Raw genomic sequence first — 13909 nt, 5'->3', positions numbered from 1 at the left:
TACTCGAGTTACTAATGTGTTCCTGTGGTAATTCACTGTTTGAATGTTCACTTAAAGACAAGACAAACGTGAAACATGTCTTTTTTCTCTGAATATAACACTAATGAATACTACAGTTCTATTGTGTCAAACAATCTTACCTTGAGTGTTAATACCACTAAAAATTCCTTCAAATCTGTATGTAATCTATATTTCAGTAGCAGACATTATTCTGTCGTTTCCGCAGGAGAGACGGCCGCCGCAGTGTTGACGCTGTTGTCACAGGAACGGCACTCAGAGGCTGCGTCCCAAACCGCCCCCATTGCTCCCTATGTAGTGCACTAGCTGAATATTCAGCCATAGGCTATAACATCTTTCACTGCCCACGTTTCATTCCAGTATTCAAGAACCACAGTGTTATGTTCTTGATCCATCACAGCTAAAGGTCGCATAGATTCGTGACGTATAAGAAAATCCCATCATTCCTGACAGAGCATGAATGTAATTGTTGTGCAGTAAACATATCAAATCTGATCAATGTGATTTCTTCATTGTAAGACCTATCCTGTGGTAGCTTTAACAAACACAGCACGTTCTGACTCTATTTTATGTGTGTTATCTGTTTCTAGTCTGAACAGTATTCCGCTCTTGGTGCCTTCCCAATTATGGGAATTGTCTAAGTGCCACCAGGAAGGATAACAGAGTTCCAAATCATTCTCAGGCCCCAGGAGAAATCAGAGGAATAAAGACACAGAGTCAAGTATTCACTCCAATCTGTGGTTTATTCAAACATTTGCTGCAGTATATATAGGACCTTTGTCACGTACACCAATGGTCATGTGTACTGTTCGGTTATTATTGCATCATGTCTCATTGCTCAAAACCCAAACACTCCCAAACTGGCATCTAATGATATACCTGTTTCTGTTATCACGCTTTTCTCTTGTCAGCATGATGTTTGCAGACGGTTAGGTCAAGTGTTCCACTCAGGATGTTCTGCAACACATTAATTAGACTTCTCTAATCTATCTAGGGACCTTACTTCTCTAATTTAACTACAAATGTGCAATGTTCAGCACATCTAAAATGAACTCATCGCCCCAGGTTTTACTTTTATTGGAGTGCAGTAGACACTGTATTTTTAATGGTTCTGGGAGCGTGTATCTCATGTATTTGACAGACATGGCATAATCTCTCAAGTGTCTTAGGTGTGAGCCACTTAGTCACAGCAACAGCTTTGGGCAAAAGTATTGTGTTCAATAATGCCACCAGTAAATTACGATCAATGTGTTTACCTGTAACTGTAAGAAACTTTCTAGTTTGCTGGAGAAATATGCTCCTGAGCACTTACAACCCCTTGAGGAGCAAGGAAACACAAAAATCCTCAGGACATGCTTCAACATCAGACAAACACGCCAACAAATCATCTACATACTGAAGAAGTGCACTGCCCCTGGGGGAAAAAGAAATCCTCCAAGTCAGTCTTAAGGGCTGCATTGGTCTGTGATGCTGAATAACCCTGAGGCAACGGGTCCATGTCCACAATTTGCCCTTAAATAAAAATGCAAACCAGTACAGGCTTTCTGGGTGCACGGGAATGCTGAAAAGCGCATTCGCCAAATCAATCACAGGAACATAATTGCTGTTAGCAGGTTTAGCAGGTACCTGGGATTCTGATTTGGAAATAGTGGAGGGTGCGGATGAATTGCAGAATTTATTGCCCGCAGGTCTTACACAAATCTCCACTCTACAGATAAATTAGGGTACAAACAGGTGATTCAGGGCATGAAACAATCACACCAGCAGTGATGAGCGAATCTAACACAGGAGTGATGCCCTCAGCAGTGTCTCGCTTGACCGGATAATGACTCTTCTTTGATTGATAGTCGCTTTTAAGATTAACTACTATGGGTTGGGCGGATATTATCCACCCTGACTTCATATGTGCTCTCTGCCCATAAGCAGTCTGGGACTGCAGCCAGATCCTCAGGAGGAACGGAAACCCATCACATGAATGTTTACATATTTTATTTACATATTTACACAGCAGCGGCATAGTGGTGCAGCAGGTAGTGTGGCAGTCACGCAGCTCCAGGGACCTGGAGGTTGTGGGTTCGAGTCCTGCTCCAGGTGACTGTCTGTGAGGAGTGCGGTGTGTTCTCCCCGTGTCCGCGTGGGTTTCCACCAGGTGACTGTCTGTGAGGAGTGTGGTGTGTTCTCCCTGTGTCTGTGTGGGTTTCCTCTGAGTGACTGTCTGTGAGGAGTGTGGTGTGTTCTCCCTGTGTCCACATGGGTTTCCTCCGGGTGAATGTCTGTGAGGAGTGTGGTGTGTTCTCCAAGTGTCTGTGTGGGTTTCCACCGGGTGACTGTCTGTGAGGAGTGTTTGTGTGTTCTCCCTGTGTCTGTGTGGGTTTCCTCCGGGTGACTGTCTGTGAGGAGTGTGGTGTGTTCTCCCCGTGTCCGCGTGGGTTTCCACCGGGTGACTGTCTGTGAGGAGTGTGGTGTGTTCTCCCTGTGTCTGTGTGGGTTTCCTCCGGGTGACTGTCTGTGAGGAGTGTGGTGTGTTCTCCCCGTGTCCGCGTGGGTTTCTACCAGGTGACTGTCTGTGAGGAGTGTGGTGTGTTCTCCCTGTGTCCACATGGGTTTCCTCCGGGTGAATGTCTGTGAGGAGTGTGGTGTGTTCTCCCTGTGTCTGTGTGGGTTTCCACCGGGTGACTGTCTGTGAGGAGTGTGGTGTGTTCTCCCTGTGTCTACATGGGTTTCCTCCGGGTGAATGTCTGTGAGGAGTGTGGTGTGTTCTCCAAGTGTCTGTGTGGGTTTCCACCGGGTGACTGTCTGTGAGGAGTGTTTGTGTGTTCTCCCTGTGTCTGTGTGGTTTCCTCCGGGTGACTGTCTGTGAGGAGTGTGGTGTGTTCTCCCCGTGTCCGCGTGGGTTTCCACCGGGTGACTGTCTGTGAGGAGTGTGGTGTGTTCTCCCCGTGTCCGCGTGGGTTTCCACCGGGTGACTGTCTGTGAGGAGTGTGGTGTGTTCTCCCTGTGTCTGTGTGGGTTTCCTCCGGGTGACTGTCTGTGAGGAGTGTGGTGTGTTCTCCCCGTGTCCTCGTGGGTTTCCACTGGGTGACTGTCTGTGAGGAGTGTGGTGTGTTCTCCCCGTGTCCGCGTGGGTTTCTACCGGGTGACTGTCTGTGAGAAGTGTGGTGTGTTCTCCCCGTGTCCGCGTGGGTTTCCACCGGGTGACTGTCTGTGAGGAGTGTGGTGTGTTCCACCGGGTGACTGTCTGTGAGGAGTGTGGTGTGTTCTCCCTGTGTCTGTGTGGTTTCCTCCGGGTGACTGTCTGTGAGGAGTGTGGTGTGTTCTCCCCGTGTCCGCGTGGGTTTCCTCCGAGTGACTGTCTGTGAGGAGTGTGGTGTGTTCTCCCCGTGTCCGCGTGGGTTTCTACCGGGTGACTGTCTGTGAAGAGTGTGGTGTGTTCTCCTTGTGTCTGTGTGGGTTTCCTCCGGGTGACTGTCTGTGAGGAGTGAAGTGTTTTCTCCCTGTGTCTGCGTGGGTTTCCTCCGGGTGACTGTCTTTGAGGAGTGTGGTGTGTTCTCCCTGTGCCTGCGTGGGTTTTCTCCTGGTGCTCTGGTTTCCTCCCTAGGTCCAAAAACACATTGGTCGGTGGATTGGCAACTCAAAAGTGCCCATAGGTGTGAGTGTGTGTCACCCTGTGAAGGGCTGGTGCCTTCTCCAGGGTGTGTTCCTGTTTTCTGGGTAGGCTACAGACCAACCGCGACCCTGAACTGGATAAGCGCTTACAGATAATGAATTAATGAATGAGAAGATTTCAAGCATCAACAAAAATACAATGCATTAAATTGTATTAATATTCTGCTTCACCTTGTTGAAGGTCACAGTGCAGGGAGCCAGTACATAACAATGCATCACATACTCACCACCATAGACACTTTGGAGTAGCTAATCAATCTACCAGCATTTGGATAGGGGAAACAGAGAACCCAGGGGAACCCACACAAACACAGGGAGAACAAACTCATGAGGTGGGATTTAAACCCACAACCTCAGGACCCTGGAGCTGTGTGACAATGATACTGCCTGTATACAGACTTGTATATATTTTTAAATAAATCAGGTATGTGCCACAGCCCCAAAGAAGGGTCTCGAACATATTCTGCTTCTCCTGATGAAATTAAACTCAAATATATTCTGTGACTGCAGCTCTCTGGGTTGTAGGTGTGGCCAGTCCATTATTTCTATAACACAAACAGCTTCTTTGTTTGGATTGTGAATTTTCTTTTTTGTCTATTTCCTTTGCTCAGTGTAGGCTTTTAAACTGAAATTTAAATAGCATTTCTTGAGGGACTCTTATAAACCCTCTTCCCCTTTCATTTTATGTCTTTGTAATAGTAGCTACAGGCAGCTGCAATATAATGTGTCCATAGGCTGTCTATTTACTAGATGACTTTGTTATTGAATGGTTAAATATAAACGAGTAAACAGCTGGTGAAGGGAAGGTTGAATGACCACTGGTTCAGGCTTAGCTCCTCCCCGTCCAGTCTACTTTTTAAAAAGATTCCACATTTTAATATCCCAAGTTCTTCTTCAGACTCAGTGAACACAATCAGTCAGTGATCATGAGAAAAACACTGCTTATTTGTATCTTGTGTGCTGCTTTGGTTTTGCCTACGCAACAGGTAAGAATCTTTTTTCTTTCTTTATTTATTTCTTTATGTAAATATTGTATACAGTGTACAGAAATACAGAAATGTTTTTTATGTAAATGAATAGTGTACTTGTCACTGTTTGAACAAAACTTGTTTCACCGTTTTTTTCTTGATGAATGGAGTAGATCACCCAGAGCTGTCTGCAATAAAGTATTGTTGCATTAACAAATTAATTAATTAATTAACTCATTTGAACAATGCTTTTATGGTTTCCTGTAACACTACTGTTTAGAGATGAGGTTTTGTTCTGATGACATACAACTTGATGTTTTTTAAATTAAATAAAGTATTGTATTTCTAAAGTTTAGTACTGGATTTAAAAGTGAGTTTAACTGTGTGAAAGTATCATATGGAAAAATGCCTATAACAATGTGTTGTATTTGTTAAAGAGACCACAGCAGGGTCCAGGACCCAATGATCATTTTCACCCTTTAAAGAACAAGAATGAAGAGCTTATGCTAAGAATTCTTCAGAGCCTTTCCCCTGAAAAAGTAAGTTTGATCTTTCAAAGGGCCACAGGTAATAGTGGTTATTGGTGCTCACCTTATCTTTTCAGTTAATTTCCTATAAATAACTTGTGCTTACGAATTAAGTGGGTTTCATTTAGATGTTATTAATTAATTAAGGAATACTTGATTTACCCCTCACCATTTTCCAGCCTTGTTTTAGACAAAGGTTTTAATGCCTTTTAAACTGAGATATCTGTCAATTACTTGATAGTGTCCGATGCTAACCTGACATTATATAGTGCTCACATAATAGTATTTAGTGCTCACTTGATAGTATATGGTGGTAAACTGATGGTAACAACCATGTCTGTTATTTTAAAATAGACAATAATTTTTTAATGATATGGACACTTTAATCCATTAATGAATTTATATGTAAGTTGTTTACTGAGACTCTCCAGTGCATCGCTGTTGGAAAACCATGCATCTTCTTTTTCACAAACATTCAAGCTGTCCTTTATAATGGGTAAAATTGTCAGGACTAAAAGACCAAGAGCAATGATCCCGTTTTATTTAAAATTACATTTTGTTACCTACTACTGAAAATGAAAAAATAATAATAATTTCTATATTTAAACACTAAAAGTCACTAAATATTGAAAGTTATCCTTTTTATGTGTTACATTAAGAGTTTTGGAACCAACATTTTCTCATTCTGTGACAGATTTTAAGGGTACAGCTGTGATCTAACTGTGAGATTACAATAATAATAGTAATACTCATTATAATAATCATTATACTGTTTATTAATTATTACTGTGATGTTTTGTAAATTGTTTAATTATATCATTATATGCACATCTTAATACTGTTTTATTTCCTCTTTAGTTGCAGGAGATAATGAAGCAGGCTGAGCAAGTTCAAAGTCAGCAAGACAAGGCGACCAAAAGTCCTGAGTTAGCAGAGTTAGCAAAGCCCTAGTAATGACACTGCATCACCATTTAGAGAGAAGACCGAATGGAAAATTGGAAATAAAAAGCTTGGATGGAAGCTAGAGGCAGTGCCACAAACCCAGTCAATCTAGGATTTAAAAACAACAAAAAAAATGGATTCTCCAGTAAAACCTGGCCTTTTCCACATCCTGATATCACACGGATCTCTGATAAAATTTCTGCTTTGTTATTTCTGTCTCTTTAGCAGTGAACGAGTGAAGCAGTGGCCCTAACAGAGAAATTAACTACTCTGAGTCCTGTAATATGTCATATATGTCACAGCTGATGTGAAGATATCCAAAATAAAGGTGATTATATGTGACAGTATAAGATTTACAGTGAATATTTTGTTGGTGACAACTTGATGACAACTCTGTCAATACATTCATTCATTCATTCATTCATTCCTTCATTCATTCGTTATCTGTAACCACTTATCCAGTTCAGTGTCACGGTGGGTCCAGAGCCTACCTGGAATCATTGGGCGCAAGGCAGGAATACACCCTGGAGGCGGTGCCAGTCCTTCACAGGGCAACACACACACTCACACATTCACTCACACACACACACACACACCTACAGACACTTTGGAGTCTCCAATCCACCTACCAACATGTGTTTTTGGACTGTGGGAGGAAACCGGAGCACCCAGAGGAGACCCACACAGACACAGAGAGAACACACCACACTCCTCACAGACAGTCACCCGAAGGAAACCCACGCAGACACAGGGAGAACACACCACGCTCCTCACAGACAGTCACCCAAAGGAAACCCACGCAGACACAGGGAGAACACACCACACTCCTCACAGACAGTCACCCGGAGGAAACCCACGCAGACACAGGGAGAACACACCACACTCCTCACAGACAGTCACCCGGAGGAAACCCACGCAGACACAGGGAGAACACACCACACTCCTCACAGACAGTCACCCGGAGAAAACCCACGCAGACACAGGGAGAACACACCACACTCCTCACAGACAGTCACCCGTATGAGATTAATTATTTCATATTTATAGTCTGAGGACAAAATATTTACTGAGGACAAAGGACAGGGGTTCATGCTTTTTAGCTTCAGGCCTCGAGGACACTTTTTGTTATTTTAATGTAACTTGCTGGCAGCATGTTAATACAGACAAACAGTTTCAAAGATCAGCTCTCCACAAACAATACAGATAAGACTTATTTACCAGTAGTTTCACAAACTCCAGTTTTAAAAACTTGGAACAGTAGAATGTTTAACTGGGTTAATTCACTTTTCATTTTATCAACAGATAATTTACATTTGGGGACCAAACTTAGTGTTTTGATATTTTTGGCAAGTTTTATGTGGAGGTGTTGTGTTCTTATGATTGGATCAGATGCTATGAAATATCTCCCACATAATGGCCCTGTGGGTGTCCAGAACATTGAGGAACATGTGAAAGGGTGCTTAAACATACGCTGAGCAACAGCTGGACTACAATCTATAATTGCAGAACTACAAAGTAAACCTTTAAAGTGAATGGAGCTGATAAAACAGACAAGTGCACACTACATGAGTCGACACAAACATATGCACAAAGGAAATGGTTCATCTGAACTATCCAGGGCAACACTGCAGCTGCATTTCAAGGCTTATTTTAACCTGGCTTACATTGGATTTGTCCTGACACAGTGGTCACTAATACTTTATGATTATGTTTTAAGGAGGGTATGCAATGACTGCTGCAGTCTATCTGAATGATCATCATATTGCCGTGTACTGATGTGTAAAAGACGGAGAAGAATTTAACCCTTTGCTTTCTTGAATCAAATATCGAGGACAATGTCTACATTTAAAATAGGTCATAAAGCTTCAAGTACTGTATGAGAATTATATGATAGAAGATACATGCCTGCACTGCTGATAAAAGCTTTCACAGTGCATTCAGGGCTAGTGTAATTTAAACCTCAAAACGTTCACTTGAAAAGAGACCCATTACCCAGTGCTGCCCAGTTAAATATCAAAAGACCAAATCTACAAAGGCCACCCTTCACAGCTCACTTCGGTTCAAGTTCATGTCAAAACCTTTATCTTCCTCTTACACACAGTTATTAACAGAAAAGGGCTTTCTGTTGTGTTTCTGGATATAAGTTGGAATACTGTAAGGTCACCAGGGCCCACACTGACCTCGAACACTGGTGTGTACAGCTATGTATCTGCAGTGAGTACTATTTATTTAATAAATATATAAATACATACATACATGCATTGTCAATAAAACTAATAACACACCATTTAAACACTAGGAACACTCTCTATTTCCTGAATCATTTGATGAATTTTCACAGTTGTTGAGGGTGAGATTAAACGTCTTCTAATTATTAACTGAAGAATGTTGTTTTTAAAACAGCTGGATTACTTGCTGATACACGATAGATGTTTGCACCACCTCTTTAAGGTGTTTTTATGAACGTTTTACCTTCTTTGACTGAAGTTCCCAGAGTTAAGTGTCTGGCACAGGGGTCTAAAATCTCCAACACTGTGCTGTGGAGCAGTGGAATGGTGTTCACTGGAGAGATGGCACTCAATCCTTTACCTACGGAGTGAACTTTGTGATCCAGAATTTATCATCCATCATCAGTACCTGATGTCACTGAAGGTCATGTTACTGAATGTAACCAAATTTTCACAGCAGTGTTTCAACATCTGGTGTAAAGCATTCCCAGAAAACGAAAGGAGTCACTGCAGCAAAGACCAAGCAAATTGTACCAAGAATAATAGAAAAACCAGACCCCCACCCTGCTGCTTTTCTCTCAAAAGAGAGAGAGAGAGAGAGAGAGAGAGAGAGAGAGAGATAACCCTCAGTGATAGAGGGTTTCATATATGAATCTGAGGCAGTGCTGTGTTCTCAGGTTCCAGCATCGCTGTAGCTCTCAGCAGCAGATAATGAGCTTAGCTGCCCCAGTGGCCTGCTTCAGGACACAGGGGTCAGTTGCTGGATTAACACCGCACTGTTTACGGCTTAAAAACGCGATCCCTCTTCTTTTTCTCATTCTGACTTTTCTCTTGTTGAGCTTTGTGCACATTTTGGATGTATCTGTTGGTCTGTTTTTTTTCCAGAGTCTTGGATAAACCTTCCATTTTTAATGATTTTAGATGCAGTGAACTTCAGGCAGTGTCCGTTTCTGGGAAAGTTAAGGATGTTAAAGACGACTATGACTCTGCATCACCTTCAGACCGTCAGAAGCAGGTGAAACTGGGGAGTTGAATCGAGGCTTTTCTACAGCAGGAAAGGGACAAAACCCTGTCCACAGACAGAAACAGCCACATGCTGCTCTCTAACAGTAAAGTTGCTGATGATGGAACCTCTACACAACATTTACGTGAGGGCCAGGCCATGGTGGACTCCCTCATAAAGGTGGGTTTTATTTAGTTAGGAATAATTCTGATACGATTTTGTGCACATACACTTTGGTTAATGCTAAGGTACAATAGTTCATTTAGGATTATGTGTTGTGTGTATTTGTATATCTTAATATATCAAAATATACTTGTATATACTTGTACACATACCAATTTAATGTGTATTTCTGAAATGCTGAGGTTCCCCTGTTGCACACATCTGTAAATGGGTAAAAACTTGAAACTTATATTCTATTAGAATACAGACCAACTTGGAGCTTTGTTAAATTAAGTACTGTATTTATTTTCTGGTTAAGACCTGGTGTCCTCATTTCCTACGAGAGCATCACTGGCGCACTGATATGAAAGCATCTTGTAATGGCACGTGCCCCCAGCCTTAGGGTAAAAAAGCACTACCTCTGTAAGAGAACATGCCACGGTCCAGTGCATAATTACTTGCATTGAAACTTACAAGTGGAAGTGTGTTGAATTCAAACAGATCTATTAGGTAAGGTTCAGCAGAGAAAGTCAAATGACTTATAGAATCATATAACGAAAAACACATAGCTAATAGATAGATATACAGAGGCACAGAGAGATAACTTATGATATAACAATATAAATCCAGCAGAACTCTAATGGAGCACTTGGGTAATGCTCCTCCCAAAATAGACCTCTTATGACAAGTAGCTTATCAGCACTATTGGGTGCCTATAACAATCTCTAGTGCAAGCTCAAGGCCAAAGTATTACCTGACTACTGTTAAATGCTATGTAATAGTGAGACATTGAATGAACAACTCCTCCCCCTTTAGGAAAGAGGACAAGAGTCAAGCCACTACAACATTCCTGAAGCTTAGAAAAAGACTGATTTTGCCCAACTTTCTCCTATATAATTTGTCATCTTGTATTCACCAATCAGTAAGCCAGTTGTTCTCTCTAGACTTCAGGAACTGGATCAAATCATGCAGTGGTCTCCTGGTGATATGACTATTACCACAGCAAAGGAGACCACCATGGTCTAATAACAAATACCCCAACTTTCAGAAGGTGTCTATTAATCATTGCCTATATATTGTATTTTCCATCATGGTGTTCACATGGGCTTTCTTACCTGATCTGAGTGACATTGAATGTAAATTTGAAAACCAAACATTTTATTTCCGTGATTAACAGACCATATAACCGCTAATGAGATTTTGAAATTGTATTACTTATAGGTGGTGGCATGTTATCGGCACATGGCTTCATGTCTCGGTGGTTCTACAGACAACACAAGCCTGCGGCAGGAGCTCCGTCAGACTCGAGAACGTGCTCAGAACCTCGCAGTGTCCTGCCGCAACCATCTAACAGCCAGGCTGAGGGACAAGTCCTTGTCCCAGCATGAGAGGAAGGAGACAGAGCTGCAGTGGGTGGCCTTCTCCTCCTGTCTGGAGCTCTTCCACGCAGATATGTGCAAGGTCTACCACATGGGAAACTGCTTCTCTGTGGCCAAACACAGCGCCATGGTGCAGACAGGCCTACAGGGTGAGAACATGGAAGTGTGTCAGTGTGATAAAGCCATGATTCACTTTCTTGTTCGCTGATTACAACTTCGTGCGCCCCTCAGGGTGGTTGACCCAGTTTTAACCTAAATCGAAACACACTATATGTCAGGGCTGAATGGTTAAATTTATGTTGAAATTGCAGTTCAATAAAGCAAAATTAAAAACTACCACAATATAATCATGTACAATTTAAGTTAGAACCTTTAATAACATGGGGCTAGTAAACTGGCAGTTGATAAACAATGTCCGCTCAAGTACAGTGTGGGTACTGATGGCACTTAAAGGACACACAGACAGCAGGATATTTTCGATGTGATTTAACTGGCAGTATTCAAATGTTGAACTAAATCATACTTTATGTTAAAATGTTGTGAAACATGTCATGCACCTTGAAAATTAGACTACTGTTATCAGGGTCCTGGGGTTGTGGGTTCTAGTCCCGCTCCAGGTGACTGCCTGTGAGGAGTTTGGTGTGTCCTCTCTGTGTCTGCGTGGGTTTCCTCCGGGTGACTGCCTGTGAGGAGTGTGGTGTGTTCTCTCTGTGTCTGCGTGGGTTTCCTCCGGGTGACTGTCTGTAATGAGTGTGGTGTGTTCTCCCTGTGTCTGCGTGGGTTTCCTCCGGGTGACTGTCTGTGAGGAGTGTGGTGTGTTCTCTCTGTGTCTGCGTGGGTTTCCTCCAGGGTGGCTTTCTGTGAGGAGTGTGGTGTGTTCTTCCTGTGTCTGTGTGGGTTTCCTCTGGGTGACTGTCTGTGAGGAGTGTGGTGTGTTCTCTCTGTGTCTGTGTGGGTTTCCTCCAGATGACTGTCTATGTGGAGTGTGGTGTGTTCTCCCTGTGTCTGCGTGGGTTTCCTCCGGGTGACTGTCTGTGAGGAGTGTGGTGCGTTCTCTCTGTGTCTGTGTGGGTTTCCTCCGGGTGACTGTCTGTGAGGAGTGTGGTGTGTTCTCTCTGTGTCTGCGTGGGTTTCCTCCGGGTGACTGCCTGTGAGGAGTGTGGTGCGTTCTCTCTGTGTCTGCGTGGGTTTCCTCCGGGTGACTGTCTGTGAGGAGTGTGGTGTGTTCTCCCTGTGTCTGTGTAGGTTTCCTCTGGGTGACTGTCTGTGAGGAGTGTGGTGTGTTCTCCCTGTGTCTGTGTAGGTTTCCTCTGGGTGACTGTCTGTGAGGAGTGTGGTGTGTTCTCTCTGTGTCTGTGTGGGTTTCCTCCAGATGACTGTCTATGTGGAGTGTGGTGTGTTCTCCCTGTGTCTGCGTGGGTTTCCTCCGGGTGACTGTCTGTGAGGAGCGTGGTGTGTTCTCCCTGTGTCTGCATGGGTTTCCTCCGGGTGACTGTCTGTGAGGAGTGTGATGTGTTCTCCCTCTGTCTGCGTGGGTTTCCTCCAGGTGACTGTCTGTGAGGAGTTTGGTGTGTTCTCCCTGTGTCGACATGGGTTTCCTCCGGGTGCTCCGGTTTCTTCCCACAGTCCAAAAACACACGCTGGCAGGTGGATTGGCAACTGAAAAGTGTCCGTAGGTGAGAGTGAGTGTGTGTCACCCTGTGACTGCCACCCCCACACCCAAGGACTGTTCCCGCCTTTCACCGAGTGATTCTGGGTAGGCTCTAGACACACCACAAACCTGAATTGGATAAGTGGTTACAGACAATGAAAGAAATGATGGATAGGTAACACTTAATATTTTTGCTCCTGGGCTCCCTCTACAGAGTTTCACAGCACTGTCCTAAAATCAAGGGCGAGGGGGCTAGATTCCTACCCCTCCCCATAAGTTACATAATGCAGTTTCTTTAGTGCTCAGCCTGGATTAGCAACAACAGGGGCTTTGTTCTCCCTATTACAGGGCAGTGAAGCTTCACGATGATTTCAAAGCTGTAATTTTAATGTAAAAATTCTACCTAGTGTTCCTTTAAATGGCATTCATCACAAATATTATATTTAGGTATTTTCCTCAAATTGTCCAGACCTGTGTTTATTTAAACACATATAGAACAGACTACTACAATATCTCCAGCAACTGTGTATACATCCATTAGCCAACTTGAAGGGGAAGAAAATGCATAACATTCTATTTCACATCACAGTGGGTTGAGAGATTTTTCTTACAATGATTTGCTACAGTAAAGAGGTTTTAAATCTTTGAAGTTTGCCAGAGATAGTCATGTTTTTCAAGCATTTGAAATGTATTTGTTTGTTTGTATTTAAACATATTTCCCCTTACCTCAAATTCTGTCAAAGAGAGTTAACACATCTGAGAAGCTAACAGTTAGATATGCTTTAAGGATTTTCACATTGCTAAAAACAATAGCAGCAGCCATCTTGAATCCTGAATTTGTCCATGGTTCTGGCTGAAATGGATTCCTGCTCTCCTTGCTCTCCTATTATTCTACATGGGAGAGATTTACTTGGTTGACTAAATAGCAGTAAAATCTAATGATTGTTTAACTGGTTGTGTAAAATGTCCCTCAGGAGGAGCCACTGAGGTAGCAGCCCGAGCCCTAAGCCTGACTGACCTGCAGGAGCACAGCGGTGTTCAGACTGTCAGCATGGAGGGCCTAGACCAGAGTCAGCTGGAGCAGGAGATCGCGCAGGTGGACAGCACTCTGGAGGACATGGAGCTGAAGGTCAATGTGCTGCGCTGGACAGTGGAAGCCAGGGGACCTCAATACGCCGATCCAATTAACAGTGATAGCGCCTCCCTGGCACTGCTGTCTGTGGATGAGGAGTCATCTGCCAGGTTCTGTGACCGCAGCCAGATATTTGTGGTGATGCTGCTGTGTGGCGTGGCTGTTATTGCTGTGGTGCTGTCAGTGTGTGTGGTGTTTCTGGCATGAGGTCAAGACTACTATAGGTTTCATAT

At 43.4% G+C, this 13909-nt stretch overlaps 2 protein-coding genes and 1 long non-coding RNA gene across 3 annotated transcripts in view; 2 read left to right on the top strand and 1 right to left on the bottom strand.

Moving 5' to 3' along the window:
* The window catches only part of kif9 (kinesin family member 9), a 15094-nt gene extending 14826 nt beyond the window's left edge, over positions 1-268 (bottom strand). The window contains 1 exon segment of the mRNA XM_066680188.1: positions 141-268. The gene's annotated coding sequence lies outside the window, so the exon portion shown is untranslated.
* A 4263-nt stretch (positions 269-4531) lies between these two features.
* On the top strand, positions 4532-6175 carry LOC136706613 (uncharacterized). The gene is made up of 3 exons (XR_010804133.1): positions 4532-4670; positions 5090-5191; positions 6038-6175. It is a non-coding gene; the product is annotated as an uncharacterized lncRNA (long non-coding RNA).
* Positions 6176-9409: 3234 nt separating this feature from the next.
* rgs9bp (regulator of G protein signaling 9 binding protein) lies at positions 9410-13909 on the top strand. Its single transcript, XM_066680321.1, has 3 exons — positions 9410-9532; positions 10736-11042; positions 13519-13909. Exons 1-3 carry the CDS (start codon positions 9443-9445, stop codon positions 13881-13883), a joined length of 762 nt encoding a protein of 253 aa, XP_066536418.1. The 5' UTR covers positions 9410-9442; the 3' UTR covers positions 13884-13909.

The sequence above is a fragment of the Hoplias malabaricus genome, chromosome 9, assembly GCF_029633855.1.
Source record: "Hoplias malabaricus isolate fHopMal1 chromosome 9, fHopMal1.hap1, whole genome shotgun sequence".
NCBI classification, from domain to species: Eukaryota; Metazoa; Chordata; class Actinopteri; order Characiformes; family Erythrinidae; genus Hoplias; species Hoplias malabaricus.
This window is presented reverse-complemented; position numbering and strand designations above follow the sequence as displayed.